Here is a 23600-nt window from a genome sequence, read left to right on the forward strand (position 1 = left end):
TACCTTGTCTATTAACTAGTATGTCCAAGAAGTGTAGTTGTTGTTTTCTACTTCTAGAGTAAATTTGATTTTATTGTGGAGTGAGTTGATTCTATTGACAAACATATGTAGGTTTTCCATGTTGTCCTGCCATATGATGAAGATATCATCCACATATCTCCACCATATTGAAGGTTTAGGAGTAATGTTGGTGAAGATTTCATTTTCAAATTTCTTCATGAAAAGGTCTGCACATGGTGGTGACGGAGGGCTTCCCATGGCTAGGCCTTCTAATTGTTAGTATACCTTGTTGTTAACTTTGAAAAAATTTGATTGTAGGCAGTGCTTGAACATCTTTGTAATATCAGCAGGAAAGAGATCTTTGATAATGCTCATGACTTCTTCTACTGGTACATTCATGAATAAGGATACCACGTCTAGACTGGCCATTATGTCTGTTTGTGTCATCTTCAGGTTTTTGAGTTTGTCAACAAATTGTTGAGAATTTTTTAATGTAGGATTCTGTTTATCTGATTTTTCCCTTAAGTAAGTTAGCTAGGTGCTTAGGAAATAGGTAAGTGGGGGAGGACCTGCCATCCACAATCGGACGAAGTGGCACCTCTTCCTTATGCACTTTGGGTGCTCCATACAGTCTAGGAGTAATGGGATGTGAGGATTTAAGCTTTCTTTTTAGTTCTTCAGGCCAAGCATTCATGTTACAGATCAGGAAGTTTGTCTCATTATGGTTCTTCATGGTAGGATCTTTGTTGAGGATTCTGTACGTGGAACTGTCTGATAGTAAGTTGTTTATCTTCTTGAAATAGTCTTTTGAGTTTAGGATGATGGTGGCATTCCCCTTGTCCGCTTTAGTTATTATTATTTCTTTGTTCTTCCTCAAGTTCCGAATAGCTTACCTATCATATGGAGTGGTATTAAGGTTTGGTTATTTTGCTGTTACTAGGGTGATCGTGCTTTGGAATCTAATATCATTGGCTACAGCTTGTGGTAGCGGGTAGAGACTTTTTTTCAATTCCATACATAAAGTTCATTTTAGGAATGTAATTTGGAGTGAATGAAAAGTTAAAACCTTTCTTTAGGATATCTGATTCATATTTGGAAAGGCAGTGATTCAACATGTTGAAAATCACTTTGTTATCTGGGAGGCCTTTGTGTGTCTGGTATTTTTTCTTATAAAGTTCTTCAAATTTTCTAATTTGTTTGACTTTATTTAACTGGAAAGGTTTTTCGTAGCTCTGTTTTATCATGTGGTCTATATCATTCCAGGTCGTGTAATCTAGACTATTAGAAATGTCATCAAAATAGTTGCGACAATTAACATCACTTATATTTAATTCGTACCTGATGTGTTGGATTCTTTCTCTGAGTAGTGCCAATGAAGTCCTTTGGTAAATTCTTTTGGCTTGTATGGATTGAATATGTCCTTTGATGATAAGGAATTTAGGGATGATAGAGAAATCCTACATCTTTTTAGGAATGTTAAGTGGTTCAGTAGCTTGGCCTTTCTGCATTTTTCCTTTTCTAGGCACCGTACTTTGTGTTTCATTAAACTATTTAAATTATACATATTTTTGGTCGTAAAATGTTAAAAAATATAAGACTTATTGATAAACTGGCCATAGATTTTTAATTCGTGCATACGTTCGTAAAATATTGCCTACCGGTTTCGCTAGTAACTGACTAGCTTTTTTCAAGGCTTGCACAGTACAAAAAAATGATAAATGCAAAAAAGGTTTAAGAATATAAAAAACGTTAGTACCTGTTAGATAGCTAAGGTAACATTTTACGACCAAAAATATGTATAATTTATACAATTATGTATGTTATTACTTTCAAAACCATTTCTTTGTTCATTTGTTTAGTTTATAAATCATATTGCAGATGACTTATGCCATAATTATTATTCCTGCATTCATTTCTGAATTTTTTAACTAAAAAATATGAAGTTAAAATTGATAATTTTATTACTAGTAAGAAATGAACAAATTCATGAAAATTTAGAATATTCAAATATTACTATAGTATCGACAGATATTCCAGAAGGAATCTGCCAACCTTCAGGTTGTTTCTTTGACTGATTTTAAACAAAAATTATACCAACATGGGTCTATATATATATATATATATATATATATATATATATATATATATATATATATATATAAATATATATATATATATATATATATATATATATATATATATATATATAAAATATTGAGTTAAACATTTATTTCAGAATTAGAAGTTACAAAAATGTTTTAACATTTGGAGAGGTAAGTGGGGTTTTAAATGCAATGCAAACAAATGCAAGCATATGTGATTCATTTGCTTGATTGAAAATGACTTGGGATTTTTGATTGAGTGATACAGAATTTAATTTCAGGAATCACATTGGTAAGACAAATAAAGCTCAGCAGACTGCAGGCATAATTAAAAGAAGCTTCACCTGTTGTAGAAAAAAGGAAGTAATGATACCATTATGGAGTCTTTGGTCAGGCCAATGCTGAATGTTTAGCTTCCATCCACCATGGTTTTTAAGATGTCAAGAAAATTGAGAATATTCAGAGAGGACTGAATAAGTGTAGAGGGAAAGATTGTATCAAGATAGTTATGAGCAGGGCTTGCTAAATATGCTCACCACATGCCTATAGTGAGTAGATTTTTTCAGCTGGCAAGGTAAAGAGAAAAAGTAGAATTTTTTTTAATTTAATAAAAAACAACTTTCTACATAAAATTCAACTTTAAAAAGGTGCAGTATGAGAGCTGGTCAGGTCAAATTTAATTCCAGGGAATTTATCTGCTATATGGCAAGCAAGAGAAAGAATAATTATGGTGGATTGACACTGGTGGATAGTCATGACTCTCACTCTTTGCAGCAGAGTGACCGTTGCAAAAGATATAGTGGAATTATTGAATGAGCACTTTATCAACATATACTAGACTGGTGTAAATGATGCTGTGCAATATAGGATTTGGAGAATTGGAAGTGAAAGAATCAAAGGTGTATCAGGTGTTGATTGGGTTAGATGTTAATAAGGTTTCATTAAATAAGGTTATTTAATGAGTCTTGCAGTGGGTAAGCACTGCAAGAAAACCACTGCACAAGCATGGTTCTAGGACAGAAGTTTCCAATTCTAGACTAGTCTGTATAACGGCAGTTGTAGCCAATGTGATGGAGAGATTTGTTAGCAATAGAATACAAGATTTGGGTCGATAAACATAGTATTCTTAGTGATGGTCAGCATGGATTTGTGAAGGGTAAGTCTTGTTTTAGCAATTTACTTGCATGTTATGACAAGGTGACAAGTGTGTTAGATAAGGAAGAATCATATACAGTGATTTCTTGGACAAAAGCATTTAATAGACCTACCGCATAAGTTGGTGTACAAGCTGCAGATAATGGGAATAAACAATATATTCGTTAGATGGATTGGAGATCGACTCTCTGAAAGATACCAGCAAGTTGTGTATGATGGAGCAGCATCTCAAAAAAGGAGGGTAACCAGTGGTATGCCCTACGGGGACATACCACTGATTACCTTCCTTTTTTGAACATTTGGGCCTCTGCTACTTAACTTGTTTGTAAATGATATATATCATGTAGATTGACTGGGGATCTTCAACTGTTTGCTGATGATGCAAAGTTGGGGAGAATTATAAGTAGCACTGCTGATATTAATTTCTTTCAGGAAGATCTGAATAGACTTTTGATTTGGACAAAGGAGTGGGGGAAAGAGTGTAGTTTTAATATTAATAGTGCAAGGTGTTGCATTTTGGAGTGCAGAAATATAAGGTTTCAACTATGTTGACAGTGCTGTACTGCAGGAAGTAGATGAGATTCGAGATTTGGGAGTGATGGTTGACAGCAGAGTGAAGTTTAGAAGATAATAATAACATTATTATTCTTTTTGAGAGAATTAAGCACCTTATATTCTGAAGATGTTGAATTAGAAGGTGGTAGTTTTGCTTTGAAGAGAATCAATTTGAAGAGAATCGTTTGAAAATGGACTTTGTTGGCAGTCTCAGAAGAAACTGAATGTAATCGTCTATAAGATGAAAAAAAAATCCATAATAGGTAACCTACTCAGAGAGAGACAGCATATTCATGACCTTTGAATAATACTGAGATCGTTTCTTCAGTTAAGAGGGCATCTTGATAAATTTATTACTAATTTATCCTTATTGTTTGTAATATAACTAGACTGAACCATGGAGTGGTTGGCTAGTAAATTAAATTTTTGTATAAGAGCGATTACAAGTAGAATTGAAAACTTGCTTATATGAATTGAAGGAAATGCATAAAACTATCTTTAAACATTTGGTAGATAACATCTCTGAGATGGATGGCATTCTGAAGAGATTAATTTTGATATTCAACAAGGCCAAAGATTTCTGAGCATCATTATGTATTAAAACAAGTAAAGATTTACTAGTTCTAATATAAATAATATGTGCTTTCAGAGACAAAAAAATTTCTTTTATTCTACAGCGCGTAGGAAGCCTTTAAAGCTTTAATCCACCCGAATTCCCTTCCATATATCAAAGGAATTTCTCAACATATTGCTCAAGTTCTAAGACCTCTTAGTATTTCAGTATCCTTCTGACCTATCAGGAAGATTTGCATCTCAAGAGAACAACTCTATACAATGCTGCCAATTTTTTTAGAGCCAGATCTAGCTCCTTATTTTCTTTCCTAACTTCAAATCTAGCTCCTTCAGAACTTGTTTCAGCTCTTTTTAGTTGTTTTTATAACTTGTTTTTAAAGAAATTGTTTTAAAAATTTTTCAGATGTTCACATTTGATAAAAAAAATTGTATTGTACATTTGGTTCAAGTATCATACACATTTCAAATGTGTGATGATGTCAGTCAGTCACATGGCCCAACAGTCTACCGTTTTGCTGCCTTGAAGTTGATAGCAGCACTACAAGTTAATCTGTTGTACAGTGTTCTGGTTGGTAGTTACGATAACGAGTAGGAAGTTTTCAGAGGCTGATTGTAATTCGCTGCAGTAAAGAGTTGCATACCCTTTTCAAAAATGAGCAAAGAGACAAATAAAGCTTACAAGCAAAAATTTAGGAGGGAGGGGTTGCAAATGGGAATGTTTAGTAAATGGCTGTGTGAAGTTTCTGGTGATGCTATAAAAGGCCACTGTAAGTTTTGGAGATGTGATATAGCTGCTAAATATTGTCAGCTTGTAAAGCATAGTGAAACTAAGAAACATCTTGCGGCAGTTTCACATAAGGCTGATTCTATTACAAATATGCTTGTGAAGAAATCTGATGAGACAGCAAACTTTGAAGGCAGCTTAGCATTATTTCTTTGTTGTTGCTCTCATCACTGAACAGTTGTGATCATCTAGTAGATCTTTGCAAAAATATCATCCCAGTCAAATTATACCAATGGTAAAAATGCACCGAACCAAGTGCTCTGCAATTGTAAAGAATATTCTAAGTGAGCATTTTGAAGAAGACCTAATTGCAGATATTGGAAATGGAAATTTCAGCTTGCTAATAGATGAATCAAATGATATCACAGTGAATAAGATTTTAGGAATTGCCATAATTTATTATAGCAAAAATTTCAACAAAATTATGCATACATTTTAGAGCATGGTGGTTCTAGAAAAGTGTGATGCTAGTGGTATTGTGGCTGCATTGAAAAAAGAGCTCTTGAGCAAAAAACCAGACATTAAAAATCATATTGCAATTGGTACAGACAATGCCAGTGTCCATAATGGTGTTTATGAACAACTGAAGGCATATATTCCCTCCTTAATCTTAATTAGATGTGTATACCATTCATTGCAATTTCAATGTCTCACACTTGTGCAAAATCTCTCCCAAGAAAATTAGAATTTTTAGTTGCCGAAACATATAAGTGGTTTTCACATTCTGATGAGACAGCAAACTTTGAAGGCAGCTTAGCATTATTTCTTTGTTGTTGCTCTCATCACTGAACAGTTGTGATCATCTAGTAGATCTTTGCAAAAATATCATCCCAGTCAAATTATACCAATGGTAAAAATGCACCGAACCAAGTGCTCTGCAATTGTAAAGAATATTCTAAGTGAGCATTTTGAAGAAGACCTAATTGCAGATATTGGAAATGGAAATTTCAGCTTGCTAATAGATGAATCAAATGATATCACAGTGAATAAGATTTTAGGAATTGCCATAATTTATTATAGCAAAAATTTCAACAAAATTATGCATACATTTTAGAGCATGGTGGTTCTAGAAAAGTGTGATGCTAGTGGTATTGTGGCTGCATTGAAAAAAGAGCTCTTGAGCAAAAAACCAGACATTAAAAATCATATTGCAATTGGTACAGACAATGCCAGTGTCCATAATGGTGTTTATGAACAACTGAAGGCATATATTCCCTCCTTAATCTTAATTAGATGTGTATACCATTCATTGCAATTTCAATGTCTCACACTTGTGCAAAATCTCTCCCAAGAAAATTAGAATTTTTAGTTGCCGAAACATATAAGTGGTTTTCACATTCTTCTTCAAGACAAGCAGTGTACAAAGAGCTGTATCAAACTATTATTATTATTATTATTTCGGGCGACTCCAGGAGTCCTTAGACTCATCGGGGGAGGCCCTAAACATCATGCCCACACAACTATGTGATTACATTCTCACAGTATCTATCATACCTTGCCTTGAACTCGTTCACCGTCATAGCACCCACAACAGACTCTGGCAGCTTATTCCACTCATTTACCACTCTAAAAGTAAAGAACCCAGCTCTAACACCCCTGCTAACCACACTCTTGCCCAGCTTCCATAGGTGTCCCCTAGTTCTCCCACCACCAGTCCTGATCTCAAAAATATCCTCTGAATTAATCCTATAGAATCCCTTTAGCAATTTGAATGTCTCAATCATATCTCCCCTTTTCCGCCTATCAATTAGTTTCTGCAACCCACAAATCTTCAACCTGTTCTCATATGGTTCATTCCATAGACCTGTTATCATCTTCTTAGTCACTCGCCTCTGGATCCTCTCCACCTCCTCCCCATCAAGAAGGAACCGAGGTGACCAAATCTGGGCACAGTAGTCGAGATGAGGTCTTATCAAGGCTCGGTACAGAGGTACAATAACTTGCTTGTCTCTGCTGGTCAAGGTATTTTTCAACAACCAAGTGAGTTGATGAGCTGATTTAGCTACTTTTGCAATGTGCCCCCTAAACTTCATCTCCCTATCCACCAACACTCCCAAGTCCCTGGCCTCATCAATCTCTTGGAGTACAGTTCCACCAATCTGGTATACTAATTATGCGGTATACTAATAATAATTATGTTCAAATAATATTATTAATTATGTTATTTGGTACTTATGCATTAACAGGGGGCCACCCGATTTTTCATGATTGTTTGTTTAATTTCTTTTTATTATACTATTTCTATTATATTTTTATTAATTTACTATCAATGAAAATGATGCTCCTCTGAAAATTGTAAGCAACTGTGCAATGAGATGGCTCTCCATTGAACTTGTAGTAGACAGAATTCTCAGCCAGTGGTTGGAATTAAAAACTCACTTTGAAGTTGTGAATGTGACAAAGAAATGTTACAAAGCTCAAATTTTGTGGGAGATGTACAAAGATAAAAGGAATCTGTTGTACCTTTTATTTTTGCATCTTGTTCTAGTTCAAGTTCAGTAAGTTAACAAAATTTTCAAATCTAGCAGTGTGGATAAGATGAAATTATTTCAAGACCTTTGTCATTTAATTTGCTCTATTGCTAATATGTTACTGCTACCATCATCCAGAGTCGACCCTCTAGGACAGCGTTTCTTAACCGGGGTTCCACGAGACATTGCTAGAGTTCCACGAGAAATAATAATGAATAGCAGTGTCAAATAAATGAACTTAAACAGCGGAAGAAAATAATAAATGTTCTCTGAATGGAATAAATTCGAGTTCGCATTAGTTATATTAACTCCCACTAGGATGTGAGGCAATGCTGTCCGTGATCCACTTATCATACGGCAACTGGAGCTAGTTCTAGCTAGTGTAGCTTATGAGTCAGTGCAAGCACGAAACGTGAGAAGCGCAGTCGGTCTCTTATCAAATCCTATGTGTTTTCTAGCGTGTAGGTATGTATTCACTCATTAATATGAAAAGTTTGTATGTTTTCTCAGCTAAATTCCACTTTATAGTTATCGTAATTTTTGGTAAGGTTACTCCTTTATTTCAGGTTGCAGTCGATAGTTTGAGCAATTGATTTTTGTTATTTCATCAATTTATTAGTTATATCATTACAAATTGTGCATTTAGGTGTTATGTATTTATGAAGGTTAGACTCAAATAACTAATAATTATGTTCAAATAATATTATTAATTATGTTATTTGGTACTTATGCATTAACAGGGGGCCACCCGATTTTTCATGGTTGTTTGTTTAATTTCTTTTTATTATATTATTGCTATTATATTTTTATTAATTTACTAAATATTACATTACTAACATAACTTAATCTGTTTTATAAACTAATTTTCTCAGCCCTTTAATTTAACTAATTTTTTAAAAAAACTAATACCTTTAATGATAGTGTTGCATGTATTAAGTATTTTTATTGTTTCAAGACCAATTTCATTTGAGTTACGTGGCAACCACTGTTAGCTAACCTACGTAAAAATATATTCACACTCTCAATTCGATATATCGATAGTTTGTTCTGAATGGAGAATAAGGTTACATAAGTGCTTTGCACGATGTAAACAACGATCACCATATACTGGAGTTGTTCCGTTTTCTCTCTCTCTCCCCGTTTTCCCATGTATTTCTTTTGTTTATGTTTTGTGCTTCAGTTTTATTAGTTTAATTTTGATTTATCATTTTTTTTACATTTTTTATTTTATAGAAATTTCTAACTGTTAAAATGTGGAAATTTTTGAAGAGAAAAAAATCCAGACAATTCTGGATTTTTTCCAAATTAAGTATTTGTGTACCAAAAGACAAGCACAAGTTTCACATTAGAAAATTAAACTTTATTATTCATATTTGTTCCAAAAATAACAATTCTTTGGCACATATTTTTGTTTATATGATATTTTACTTTGATTCATCTTATTACTGTATTTTGAAAATTACAAATAAATGATAAAGTTATTATAGCACTTATTATTTGTTTTCCTCATGATCTTTAAATTCATAAACAATAAAGAAAGATACTAACAATGATATATAATAATTATTATGTAGGGGTTCTCTACAACATAGATATTATTTCAAGGGTTCCGCAAGGGCAAAAAGATTGAGAAACGCTGCTCTAGAGCCAGAGATTGATGACTATGTGATTCCCAAACCAAATCTTGGTTACAGATTTGAAAGAAAAATTTCAGAGTTGATGATACAAAGGAAAATAACTCAAAATGATGAGCTCAATCTTAGAAATAGAGCCAGACAGTTTCTTCTTGGTCTCTTCAAACAGCTTAAGCAAAGGTTGCCTGAAAACTTAAATATTTTAAGAATGATCTCTTCTTTTTTCTGTTGACAATACCCGAAAACATATAAAAGAACCTGTTGTTCCTATTTTAGAAATAATGCTGAAAACAGAAAAAGATGTTGCTGCAGCTGAATACCAGTACTATCCACTTAAATAAATGGACAAATATAGAAAACACGCTGAAGTACAAGAATACAAAAATGCATCTGGAATGAATCCATTTAAAGAAACTGATCAGTGTGCAATAAATTTATTCATACTGCCAAATTCTAATGCAGAAATTGAATGAATTTTTAGTTCCAGAATGTAGTTAAAACTAAATTAAGAAACAAGATGGCCAATGCTGACAGTTATTTTGTCAGTCAAGTATGGCCTCAGACGCAACAATGCTGTAATGACTATCATTTACCAGCATATACACTGAGTAATATTGGAATGATGATCATCATCATCATCATCAAATTCCTGCCATGTACCCTCAAGGGGTGTACAGGATATGACAGTACTACATGAAAAAATTACATAATTACTAACTTCCAATCTACAATTTTCCTCCAAATCAGTCTGTTACTTGTCAAGACTCCAACATTATCAGATCTTATATTTCTATCGTCTAAGGCACTTTGTACCGTATCAATCCACCTATATCTTGGTCTTTCTCTGGGTCGTTTTCCTGCCAACCTGGCAGAGAACACTTGTTTTGCTAATCTTTCCTCTCCCATTCTATTTAAGTGACCATGCCACCTGAGATTACCTCTGCTAACGCATTCCTAGATGCTGACAATGTCAAGTTCTTTCCTAATATCCTCATTTTTAATATGATATTGCCATTGATGCCATCTGTTCACACCTCTAATCTTTCTCAGGACTCTCATATCTGCAGTCACTAGTCTTTGGTCAAGTGTTTTACTTCTGACCCAGCTCTCAGATCCATAAGTTAAAACTGGTTTGAACACTGTCTTGCATACAGCTAATTTAGTGTTCTGACTAATTTCTCTCTTATTCCATATGAATTGATTCAATTGACTTCCAACCATACCAGCTTTGCTGATTCTGTTGTCTATTTCTATATTTAATTTACCATCTTGAGTAAAAATCGTGCCTAAGTAGCTGAAATCTTTTACTTGTTCCACAGGTTCTCCATTCACAACATAGTTGACATTTTCAATGATTCTGCCTATTTTCATTGTCTTTGTCTTTTTATTGCTGACCTTCATACCATATCTATTACAACAGCAATTGAATTTAGTCAGAGAATCTTGCAGACATGTAGCGGATTTATTTAGAAGTATAACATCATCCGCATAAAGCAAAGAGCTAACATTAACAACTCCAATTTTGATATCAGGTTTAATACCACTTTCCTTCATAATGTGATCCATATAGATAATGAATAACAGAGGGGATAATGTACATCCTTGTCTCACACCAGATTTAACATTAAACCATCTTCCTGTACTTCCTTCAATTCTAACTGCCGACTTACAACTCAAATACAGATTAAGCATTGCATGATATAATGCCCCATTGACACCATATAACTGTAGCATATTGAATAGCTTCTCTCTTGGCACCTTGTCATATGCCTATTCCAGATCTACAAAACTTAAATACAGATCTTTGTTATATTCCCATGCTTTCTCAACTATTTGTCGTAAAGTGAAGATCTGATCCTGACAGCCTCTATTTGGCCTGAATCCACCTTGTTCTTCACCAAGCTTTTCTTCCACAATTCTTTTCAACCGTTTCTCAAGTATGCTTGCATAGATCTTGCCAGGAACACTCAGTAGGGAAATACCTCTGTAATTCTCACATTCAGTTTTATTCCCCTTTTTATATATGGGTACAATTAGAGCTCTACTCCAATCATCGGGAATTCGTCCCTCTGTCCAGGCTTTCTAAACTATGCAGTGCAGCCACTGTAAGACTTTTATACCACCATACTTCAGCATTTCTGGTCGAATATCATCTACTCCTGCTGCCTTTCCACATTTCAAGCCTTTGATGGCTTTTTCTACTTCAAGTATGGATATGTATTCTTGCTGTATGCCTGTTGTGTGTTTTTTACCACTGTGCTATCACTGCTTGTTTCATTTAGCAGTTTTTCAAAGTAATTACTCCATACTTCAAGGATATCTTTTTCTCCTGTTTTCATGTCACCTTTAACATCTCTAACTCCTTTTACAGCACTCTTTCCTCCATTCCTAAGCTTCTTCAACAACCTCCAGAATATTTTGCCACCTTCTTGATATTTATTTTCTATATTCTTGCCAAAGTCCTCCCATGATTTTTGATTAGCTAGTTTTACACACTGTTTAGCTTTCTTACATTTGTCTCTGTATTCTGTAAGAGTAAAAGCTGACTTATTTGCCAGGAACTTTTGATATGCTTTCTTCTTTTCCTTCACTGCCTCTTTAAGTTCTTGTGTCCACCAGGGAGTTCTGATTTTTTTATCCTTGCACACAACCTCACCACATGCCTCTCTGGCAGAATCAATCAATGTTTTCTTCAGAGTTTGCCACTGAATCTCCAAGGTTTGATTCCTGTTCTCAAACTCTTTCATTTTCTTTTCAATAATCTTTCTGTATTTTAGTCTACAGTTCACATCTGAGAGCTGCTCAACTTTTATTCGTTTTAAAACTTTCTTACATGTTATTCTTTTCAATATGAAATTCAATTTTATCCTGCTCAAGACTAAATAGTGATCACTTCCAATTTCAAATCCTCTGTACACTCTGGTATCCTGCACCAGGGAGAAAACATCACTATCAACAATAACATAGTCAATGAGACTTTTCTTATTCCTAGCCCCTTCTCTCCATGTGAATTTGTGCACATTTTTATGTTGGAACATGGTGTTAGTAATAACCAGTCCATGTCCTGAGCAGAAATCCAACAGATATTTGCCATTATTATTAGCTTTGCTCTTTTCTCCAGATTTTCCCAAAATATTTTTGTATGTCTCACAATCATTTCCTACTCTGCTATTTAGATCCCCAACAAGGACCAACTTTTCATTTTTTATTGTGTCAGTTGCTTTTTCTAAAGCGTCAAAAAATTCCTCCACTTCTACCTTAGTAGAACCTTCTGTGGGATCATAGGCACAAATAAGTCTCATTGTCCAGTTACCCATTCTCATATTTGCCCACATTACTCTACTTGAGACTGACTGCCATTCAAGAAGATTAGCCTTGTATTTTGTGTTGAATACTATGGCTACTCCTTCTTTTCCTTGATTGTCATTGCCTGAATATAACATTTTGTATTTATTGCTCAGAAAGATCTCACCAGTTTTGGTCTTTTTTGTTTCAGTCACCCCTATTATGTCGATCTGGTACTTATCTAATTCCTCAGCTAGCTCCATTTCTTTGCCATTCAGGCTTCTTACGTTGATAGTACCGATCTTTAACTCTGGTGATGTTGAGTTGGGGTTTATAATAAAGTTGAAAATCTAAGTGAAAATGCGGGTGAATTAAGAGGTAGAAGACTACTTGGAACATGTCTTCAGCCACTTAAATGAAAGTACCACTTCATCTTGAGAAGTAGTAGCAGATACTGAAAAGTATCTACTACTGCTTCTAAAATTTTAGCTATAACCCATTTTAGCTCTTTTTTTTTTTTTTTTTTTTTTTAAGAATTAGCTGTTTTTAGTAATTTTCTTTCAGCAACAGTATCTCTAGATGTCTTCTCTAGACTCAAAAAATTCTTCTACTTCACTAGAAATTTCTGTGAATCATAAACACAATAAATCTCAGGATCCAATTTACCATTCTGAAATTTGTTCATATAATTCTAAACAACTTACTCAAGAGGTTTATCTTCCTATTTAATATGAAATACTATAGCTACTCTTCATTTCTCTAATTTCTTGTACATCAATAAATTGCAGTTCAACTGCTTTATTATACTAGCTAACCTTGCTCTGTTAGTCATGAATTTCCAATGCAAACTGAATGGGTCTTGTGCAATCAGATAATGCACCAATCAGCATGCTATTTAATTATGCACCATGATAACATACACTACTTGAAAAGAAGTCAATGAACACCATAGTGTGAGGAAAAAATAGCCATGGCACATACTCTAATAAGATGCAGAACCTCCTTTTGCTGTGATGACAGCAGCAATCCTATGGCACATACAAGCATACAATAGCAATTAATGGAAATTTTGGACCATTTTCCCTGTAGGCATGTAATGAGGTCCGGACTGTTGTGGGGCAGACATCCCTTGATCTCACCTGACACTCCAGTTCATCCAACAGATGTTCGATAGATAATTAAGGGGATATAAATCCCTTGTTCAACTGCCAGTAAGCAAAACTCTTAGATCCCCTTAATTATTATTAATTGTATCCCCTTAATTATTATTAAGGATACCAGAAAAATAGCCGTTTGGCTTTCAATTTATGCTATAATATACAAACACACCTTTATGGCATTCGTATAGTTAAGGTATGTAAGTTCTTTTCACTTAAACCTTGTTATCTTCCAGGTCTACCTACTCACTGATGAGACCTCAAAAAAAGGTTGAAACCAGTCTGGGTAGTGACCTCTCCTCATAATGTAATTACAGTATTACATCCCCTAGGAGCTGTGTTTTTACATTATGAGAAAATATCAAGGATAGTGAGGGAGCTTGCTTCACCTTTGCTTCGAGTTGCCTTGGTGTTGTACTACCAAGTGGTCATTTACACTTTGATTCGCCGATAGTTTTTCAGTATATATGAAACTCATAGATTCGTAGTTCTCAATCTTAGAGTTTTGCTTACTGGCAGTTGAACAACAAGGGATTTGTATCCCCTTAATTATTATTAAGGATGCCAGAAAAATAGCTGTTTGGCTTTCAATTGATGTTCAATAGGGTTGAGATCAGAGCTCTGTAAAGGCCAGTCAAGTGTGGTGATGTTCATGTACACAAACCATGCAGTTACAAAAACACAGCTCTCATCAGGTGCACTATCTTGCTGAAAGAGGCAATGGTCAGTTCCATAAAAATGCCACAAAGTAGGAAGCATTGCTGACCAGAATGTTCAGCAACCTCTTAGAAGTTTATGGCACCACAGAGATCTGAGGCCAAACCATGAAAAACAGGACCATACCATCACACCACCACCTCCAAATTTCATAGTTGGGGTTATGCACTCTGTTAAGAAACATTCACCAGGCATCTGCCACACCCACAAATATCCATCTGCTCAGCAGAGGGTGTGCTGTGATTCAATGCTCCATAACAATCAGGTAATGATTGTTATCATATGAAAAATCTCAGAACAGCTTTCCACGCTCCTGCATCCCACTGTACATGATGCTGCATGTTGGTTCGGGCAATGTAAGGCTGGCATATTGCCTACTGAGGAGGCACACGATAAGATGAAGAATGAGAACTGTTTTCAGCAGCTCTAGTTGGTATGAATTCCTTATTAGTTATGTGGAGATCTATTTTCAGTTATATAGCTTCAAATGTTAAGCATCTCCTCCCCTTAAGAATATTTTCTGTTACTAACATGGCTGCAAAAAACTTTTGTGTAAGCTTCAAAATGAACCCTAAAATAAGTAGTAATCAATAACTGAATGGCATCAGTGATTATCAAAACCTCTCAGGAGAATAAAATCCTCAAGCATATAAAATAAAATAAACTTTTAAATTAAAATCTTATATACCTTCCTAGGGCTCTAAAAGACACTTCCTTTATGGTGTTGAATTTATGTCGACTGGGCAATGCTCCTCTTTTTGTGATTGTATGGCTGACATCAGCTGCTCTTAGAGTTTCAAAATAACTAAGTTGTTTAAAAATGGAAGCTGAAAGAGAAACACATATAATTATACACATGCAATTTATTATTTTTTTTTTATATGGAGCATATAAAATTTTATTACTATTATTATTCTAGACTAGACTTCCATAGGGTCATATTGCTCATCATGGCAGGTCCACCTTAGACAATGAAAAATTTATCATACCACTCCTTATAGTCATCCACTGTTTGCACTCTGATAATCTTCTCAAGCAATGCATTCCATGCTCTTAGCACTCTCCATGCAAAAAAAAAAAAAAAAAAAAAAAAAAAAAAAAAAAAAAAAACTTCTTGCCCTCTTATTTACTACTTCCTTCTGCAACTTCCAGAGAACCCCCCCAGGTTTGTCTTTATTCCTTCCCCTTGTCCTATCATATGAAAAATATCCAGTGTCAAATATGACAAAAATACATTTCAACAGTTTAAATGCCTCAATTATATCCTCCATCATCTCTCCACTAAGAACTGTAGTTTGCAAACCCTCAGTTTATATCCATAGCCTATATTGTAAAGTTCTGATAACATTTTTATTATCCACTTCTGCAAATTCTCCAAGGTTATTCCCTTTTTTTTTTTTATTCTTTTATTCCCTTCAAATCACTGTGACCAGATCTGAGTAAAGAGGTCTGATCACAGCTTTATAAACTGGAACTACCACTCTTTATCTCTGATAGTCAACATCCTCCAAAACATTGCAGCAATTCTCTGGGTTGTCTTCACAACCTTTGCAATATTTCCTCTGAACTTCAAATTTCTATCTACAATCCTTTCCTTCCTCCAGCATAGCTCCACCAATGGGGAAACATCAGTAAATGTTCCCCATTCATAAAGTTTTCTACTGGATAAGCAGGACAAGCATTTAGTGGATACTATATAGTAAATTTACTTTTAACCTTTTCTGCACCTTAATACTTCTTTCCACGCTTCTCGAACCTCCTGTTACAAAGCTTTTATTAAGCAAGCATGGAAGCCATCAATTCCATAGAACATACCATTAATACATACAGTGACGTGTCATCTATTCTAGACTATATATCATCTTCTCTCAATCATATTTCACATATGGTAACAAATTTTAGTTAATCAACTCAATGCCAAAAATTCTGTCTCCATTTTTTTGATACTTCTAGCATTTATAAATAAATCCATCAACTTATTTTGAGGCTCATAACTAGTTATGTCATCTCTGCTGTGACTCCTTCTCACCAGACCTCAACTCTTCCCATTATAACACCTATCCAGTTTTCAACAGATAGGTGTTATAATGTAGGTGTTCCTCTATCTCCCTAATACTTAATTCTCCACCTATACATGACACTATTATGATCAATGCCATCCATCACCATGCGTGTGTGTGTTCTCATGGCCGATTTGCCTGTATGCAGGATGAAAAATTCAAGTTTCTGGGAGGGAAAAACCCTGCTACCTCCATATGAAAGTGACTAACTCACCATTGAAAACGTCCATGAGTTCGATCCTCTCATCACAGGAATCAAACCCAGGTCTTTTCCAGTAAGGGCAAAATGTTCTGTTGTAGTTCCAACTGAACTATAGAAGTGGTTATTATTATAATAACAACCACTATAATAACCACTAGTATAGTGATTATTATAATGACTTCACAATGATGCTAAAGCAACCAATGTGAAGTCATCAGCTTTCATATACAAGTAGTCTAGTCATAAAGATTCTTCATGCACAAACGTTTGCTTACAACCTGGAGAATCTTATTCAAAGAGTCCTAGCAAGGAGCAGTACTTTTATAACCAGATGTGCCAAAAATCATAGCATGTTTATAAGATATTCACTCATTTTCGGTTTATGTATTCAGACATATAATTTCATTTTGCCTAATTGTACAACTGAAACTAAACGTGTAATGATTTAACTCAGAGGATTGCTGCAATACTCAGAAGGATGTTGACCTGCAGAGATAAAAGAGTTATCATTCCATTGTATATAAGACCTTGATCAGACCACACTTAGACTATTGTTCTCAGATTTGGTCCCCAGGATTTGAAGGGGATAAACTGACTGTGGAAAGGGTACAGAGGTGGATAACAAAGATGGTTTCAGGACAATACAATATGAATTATGAGGATCAACTGAGGGAATGTGGAATGCAGAGTTTGGTGGATAGAAGAAGAAAAGATGTATGATTGAGACTTTTAAACTGTTTAAACTCCTTACCCTGGAAGTTACAAAAAGAAACTGTGAGCAAGAGGGTGGTTGAACCTTGGAATGCATTGCCTGAGAGCGTGGTTGAAGTGGTAACAGTCAATGGGTTCAAGGAGTGGTATGATAAACTTTGTGTTTCCTAAAAATGACCTCCAACGATGAGTCTTTTGACTCCATGGAGGCCTAGATAATAATAATAATAATCTGAAATATCAAAAAACTACATCCAATCAAATTTCATTAAACTCAATCAAAGTTGATTGAGTTTAATGAAATTAAACTCAATTAATTTATTATTAGTATCAGTTCAAATCATTTTAGCAAATTTTGTCAATAAAAATGACCTTATGGAAATCAAAATTAATACATATGGTCATCTTATGTCCACTCTAAATTCCAGTATAATTTTCTATTGCCTAATCCTGCCAATTAAAACTAACTAAATGAAATGACAAATTTTAACAGGAATCCTAAGTACCAAATTTCACATTAAGATCAGAAGGATGAAGTCATTATAATCATCATCAAATTCCTGCCATGTACCCTAAAGGTGTACAGGATATGATAGTACTACATGTCATTATAATTACTAAAATAAATACTAAAATAAATACTAAAAGTCATTATAATAACCACTTATAACTGTTTACAGCATGCAAATACACAAAGTTGTATTTTCTATTGCCAATATTTCTGATATTTTTTACAAGATCTACGAAGTTATATATGTATGAAGTTGTATGCTAAACAGGAGATAGAATGAGCTTCATGCTTTGGACATGAGGAGGAAACGAGCAAGAGAATACTGGTGGTTCTGGGGACAAATGATTTAAGTGGACATAAGGAGAATGTAAGAGCAAATATCATGAGGTTATTGAGAAAGAAAACATCCCAGTGAGCTAGGATGGAAAGCGAGAATCATGAATGGTATGTTAGCAGAGCTGTGTGAGGAAAAGGGAGTACAGTTTGTGGATGTATGACATGTATTTGAGGAAAGAATGGAATTATACAGACATGATGGATTGCATTTGAATAGCTTTTGAATGAGTGAAACTATTGCTAGATGGAAGTGCAGTGTGTGATGCAAAAGATGAAGCGAAAGATTAGGAGAGTGGCATTTCAATTGACTGAAGTGCTTGGTAATGAAAACAGTAGTAATGTGACAGATAAAGAGAGAAAAGGAATGCAAGAGGAACAGGGAAATGAGGGGGGGAGGGAAGGCTCGGGTGGACAGGGAGATGTGGCATAGGGAGAGTGGATGTTAGAAGTAGTTGTGAATGATCAGCATAGAAATGGAATAGATCAGGATGTGGGAGAAGAAGTTGAGACTGAGTAGATATATGTGGTGATAAAGGAGGATTAGGAAAGGGTACGAGCATGGTGGGGAAAAATCTCAACCAACAAGTGGCTTTGGTAAGACTAGTTATAGGCCTAAAAGTGAATTGCTGTGTTTATTTACAAATGCTACAAGTGTCAGAAATAAGGGAGATGAAATGGTTTCTGATTGAGTATATTTGCCACAAAAATCATTGGAATATGTGAAACGTGGTTAAATGCAGATGATAACCTAACAGGACTAGAAATGGAAGGGTACAGTGTTTTTTGCGAAGATAGAAAGGGCAGGAAGGGAGGGGGAGCACTGCTAATGACAGTAGGGGAATTATGTCCACATAGGGTAGATATGAAAGAAGGAAATAGTGGCAATGGTTATGAGGCAGTGTGGTGTGAGGTGGAGATTGATAGGAAGACATATTTAGTTGGATGTGGCTATAGACCAGGAAATGTGGAGGATGGAGATGAAGAAATATAAAAACAACTTGGGTTAGTGAACAAAGGAAGGGTGATTATTATGGGCAATTTTAATTATGGCATTATAGACTGGAATGAAGAGATAGCATTTGGAAATAAGGAAAATGAATTTCTTGAGACAACTATCTCTGGCAGCATAAAGGAGAGCATGCAAGAATCGAGAGTTTGAGATTTGATCATTTCATCAGAGGATGTAATTGTGAGTAGGGTTATGAAATGAGGAGTTGAGTAGTAGGGAAATAAATGCTGCTGGGGGACTAACAAAGAAATACATAACAGCATCAATGTGTGCATATATTCCGAAGGTATTCTGAATGTATTAAGAAGGCACTCTGGAGACAGTACAAGATATATATAATGGTAATAATCAGTTACATGAAGAGAGTATAAAGAAGAAGCAAGGAGAGCAAGGAATTGCATACATAGTTACTGTAGTAATTATATATATATAATATTTATAACGCATTACAATCGTGTATAACAGATACTTGCAAGTTAATAATTTTCTTCCTCGAAGCTTAGCAGAGCTTATCTGAGGAAGATAATAGATGATAGAGGGTGGTGGTTTCATGGTTATGTTCTTATACTGGTCACAAGCCAGGTGTTGATTTTACTGTTTGTTGGTACGTGCTTGGAAGACTCTTACTGCTATTACAGTTTAACTTTTTTTTTCTTTTTTTTTCTTTTTTGTGCAAATATGGTTGGATTTAGACATGGTGTATTTGTTTCTTTGTGTTCTTGTAGTGATAGTTTTTGAGAGGGGGGGGAGGTTTGTCATAGGTTTGTGTGTGTGTGTGTGTGCATGTGTGGTGGGGGAGAGAGAAGCAGGAATTGCTCTAATTTTCATTCTCGCTATAATATTTATATAGTGCCTGTTTCAGCTCTCTGTATGTTCCTAGGTTTCTGTTGTCGAATGGCAGTTTGTTTATCATGTCAGGTACGTAGAAGTTTCGGGTGGCTTTGCCGTGGTGATTGTTGTACTTATATGTTATGTAGTTTGTTGACTGTGGTCTTGTTATTTGATATGTTGTTCTGGTTACTCTATATGTTGGGCTATAGTAGTGTTTTAACATGACTGTGTAGTGGCATAAGTGTTTCACCTTAAATATTTTGTGTTTTGTCCATGCTTCCTGCATAAGAGTGGGTTGTTCCCAGAATATCAGTTTTATCATTTTATCTTGCAACCATTGTAGCCTGTTAAGTCTGTAGTCTGCGCAGAATGCGTATGATTTGATTGCATATCTTAAAATTTTTTCACATAATGCTTTATAGATTAGTATTTTTATGTGGGTTGGGGCAATGTCTTTTAATCTGTATAGTTTGCTTGCTATTATCCTAAGCTTGGTATGTAGGTAGTTTGTATGGCTATTCCAACTTTGATCAGCATCGAAGTGAAGTCCATGATAGCGTGTTGTTTTCACCTGTGTGATGGTTGTGATTTTAGGTTCTGCACTTTGTGTATAGGAGGATGAATGTTTGATAGTGAGATATTTAGTTTCTATGGGCAGGGTTTGGGGGTTTTGAATATCATTAGCTTTGTTTTTCCAGGGTTTATATATATGCCGTTTTCGGTTAAGTTAGTGATTTGATTGATGTCGTGTTGCATATTTTTGTAAGCAATATTTGCATTGTTGTGAAGGGATACTATGGCCATGTCGTTTGCATACTGGAAGATTTTACTTTTTAGGGGGAGTTGGCTTATGTCGTGTGTGTGTGTATATGTTAAATAGAATGGGAGATAGGACAGCTCCTTGCGGTACTCCACAGGTTACATGTACCTCTTTGCTGTATGCTGATCCTATATGTGTGATGTGCTTTCTGTTTTTCGTGTATGCTTTAAACCACTGGAGTAGATGACCTCCAATTCCGATATGGGTAAGTTTCGTTAACAAGGTTTTATGTGTTAGTGTGTCAAATGCTTTTGTTAGGTCAATGAATACCACTAATGTTATTCTGTTTTTATCCAATGCAGCGTTTACTAGATCTGTGAAATCTTCCAGGAGTGTTGCTGTTCCTTTATTTTTTTGAAAGCCATATTGTGTTTTGGATATGATTTGAAATTTTTCAACGTATGTGGAGAGTTTCTGATGTACAATGCGCTCCATGATTTGGTTGATTACAGGCATCATGGCGATAGGTCTGTAATTACTTATTATGTTTCTTTTTCCCTGTTTGTGTATGGGTGTGATTAATGCAGTCTTCAGTGTTTCAGGTATATTTAATATTATTAATAATAATAATAATAATAATAATAATACTGGAATAGTGTGTGCAGAGATTTATATCTGAAATAATTTAATAACAGACAATTTGTGAGAAAATACATGTACTTAACAGATAAAAATACTAAGTATTTGGTAATACATGGTGTACTGTACTGCAGTAGTCCTTATATAAGACTTTATAGAACAGGCATAACTTGTATTAGATGTAGTTTCTTATAGAAATAAAAATAAACAATTATTTCTAGAACAGCTTGTCACTGAGCATTATGTATCACATGCTTTCTTGATTAAAGTATTTTGCTGGTAAAATATTTGAATGTTCTTCAATTTTCTTATCTTCAGCAGTATTACAGATAATATAAGCGGAAATACTTGATGCACTTCCATGTTGAATTAAGTTCGTTTTCTGTACAGGAACGAAAATTCTTTTCCGATAATCTCTTATGAAAAATTTCATTGGGGTTCCTCGAAAAAATAAAAAAAAATTATTTCAAGTTCCTCAATTTCAAAAAGTTTAACACTGGCGTAGATGGTGGATCATGTGGTATACAGCAGCCTCCAGCGATCAGCCCTTAGATTTCATCAGTCCTCAGACTCCTTGGCATCACGTTATAATAATAATATATCAAAAAAAAAAAAAAAAAAAAGAGGAGGAGGAAGAAATGAGAGATTACTCTTGAGGTCACAATCAGTTTCTAAAACCTAAATGTCAAAAACGAGGGTTTAAATGAAAAGAGGGATTACTGTTGTGCTCACAATCACTTTCTAAAACCTTACCCTTAAAGTAAATTTAATGATATGCACATGCTCGGTATTTTAATGTATAGCAGCAAACAAGTTCAACAACGCATCACACAAATAATGATTGCATGCTGGTGATTCAAATTAATCACAACCGCAACTGCACAAATTCAAATTTCTTACCTTCAGCAGTACACGTGAGTATTACAGATAATATAAGCGGAAACACTTGATGCACTTCCATGTTCAATTAAGTTCGTTTTCTGTATAGGAATCTATCACAGCGACTATAAGCACAAGCAATTCATAACAATAAAACAAAACTGCACGGAACCGCTAACAAATTCATGTTTACACATGTGCACACACTACACTAGACTAGACCTCTGCTATCATTCTGTTCTTATGACGTCAAAAAACCGAAAAAGTTCGTCAGCTAGTGAGTCACACTGATGGATAAAATGATTTGCAAAAATATCATTTACGGAGAAATCTAAAAGTATAAAAAATCGTGGAAATGTTTTACGTATGCCAGCATTTACAATGAGGAGTTCGAATAAAACAGTTTCAAAGAAAAATCAATAATTAAAAAACCTAGAAAGCATCGAAAGACAAAATTATAAAATGCATTTACTAGTCAACTACCAGACTATATAATATATTACTTGAAGAAACAGAAATTAGTAAGCATTATATGGTACTGCATCAGCGTTATAGCATTTTAAAGCTGGAAATTGACAATAAACTAATCAGAGTTGTTTATTTTAATTGCAAAATACAAGCACACCTTTATGGCATTCGTATAGTGAAGGTATGTAAGTTCTTTTCACTAAGCTTTGATATTTTCCAGGTCTACCTACTCACTGATGAGACCTCAAAAAAGGTTAAAACCGGTCTGGGTAGTGACCTCCCCTCATAGTGTAATGACAGTATTACATCTCCTAGGAGCTGTGTTTTACATTATGAGAGAATATCAAGAATAGGGAGGGATCTTGCTCCACCTTTGCTTCGAATTGCCTTCGCCGATAGTTTTTCGGCATTGAAACTCATAGATCGTAGTTATCGATCTTGAGTTTCACTTACTGGCTATACTGGCTATATAACAATATAGGATTCTTATCCATTTAATATCAGAGTTGTTTATGTTAATCTAGATGGACAGTTACCTACGGTGCAAAGCATGCCAGGTTCTAATTTTGATTTATTGAGTCTCATGTACACCCTCTGTCCAAAAAGAAACCGAACTTTTGATAGAAAATAAAACACAGGCCAATTACAATTATTCCAATCATTTATTTCAATCAATATATTCTCTCTCAGCTTCGATACAGTCAATTCGCACTTTTAATTAATTCTTAAATGAGTTTTATATCGGCTTTTGGGATACTGTT

General features: G+C 34.7%; 1 protein-coding gene across 1 annotated transcript in view; it reads right to left on the reverse strand.

Annotated features, from left to right (window-relative positions):
* The window catches only part of Tace (ADAM 17-like protease Tace), a 238743-nt gene extending 216290 nt beyond the window's left edge, over positions 1–22453 (reverse strand). Inside the window, exons 1-2 of the mRNA XM_090406973.1 lie at positions 22393–22453; positions 15122–15260 (exon numbers count right to left, since the gene is read on the reverse strand). Coding sequence (XP_090263099.1) covers positions 15122–15260; positions 22393–22453 — 200 coding nt within the window. The remainder of the gene's footprint in view (positions 1–15121; positions 15261–22392) is intronic.
* Between the last annotated feature and the right edge of the window lie 1147 nt (positions 22454–23600).

Source organism: Typopeltis vanoorti, chromosome 17 (genome assembly GCF_054136105.1).
Source record: "Typopeltis vanoorti isolate ZY-2024b chromosome 17, IOZ_Tvanoo_1.0, whole genome shotgun sequence".
In the NCBI taxonomy this organism is placed as follows: domain Eukaryota; kingdom Metazoa; phylum Arthropoda; class Arachnida; order Uropygi; family Thelyphonidae; genus Typopeltis; species Typopeltis vanoorti.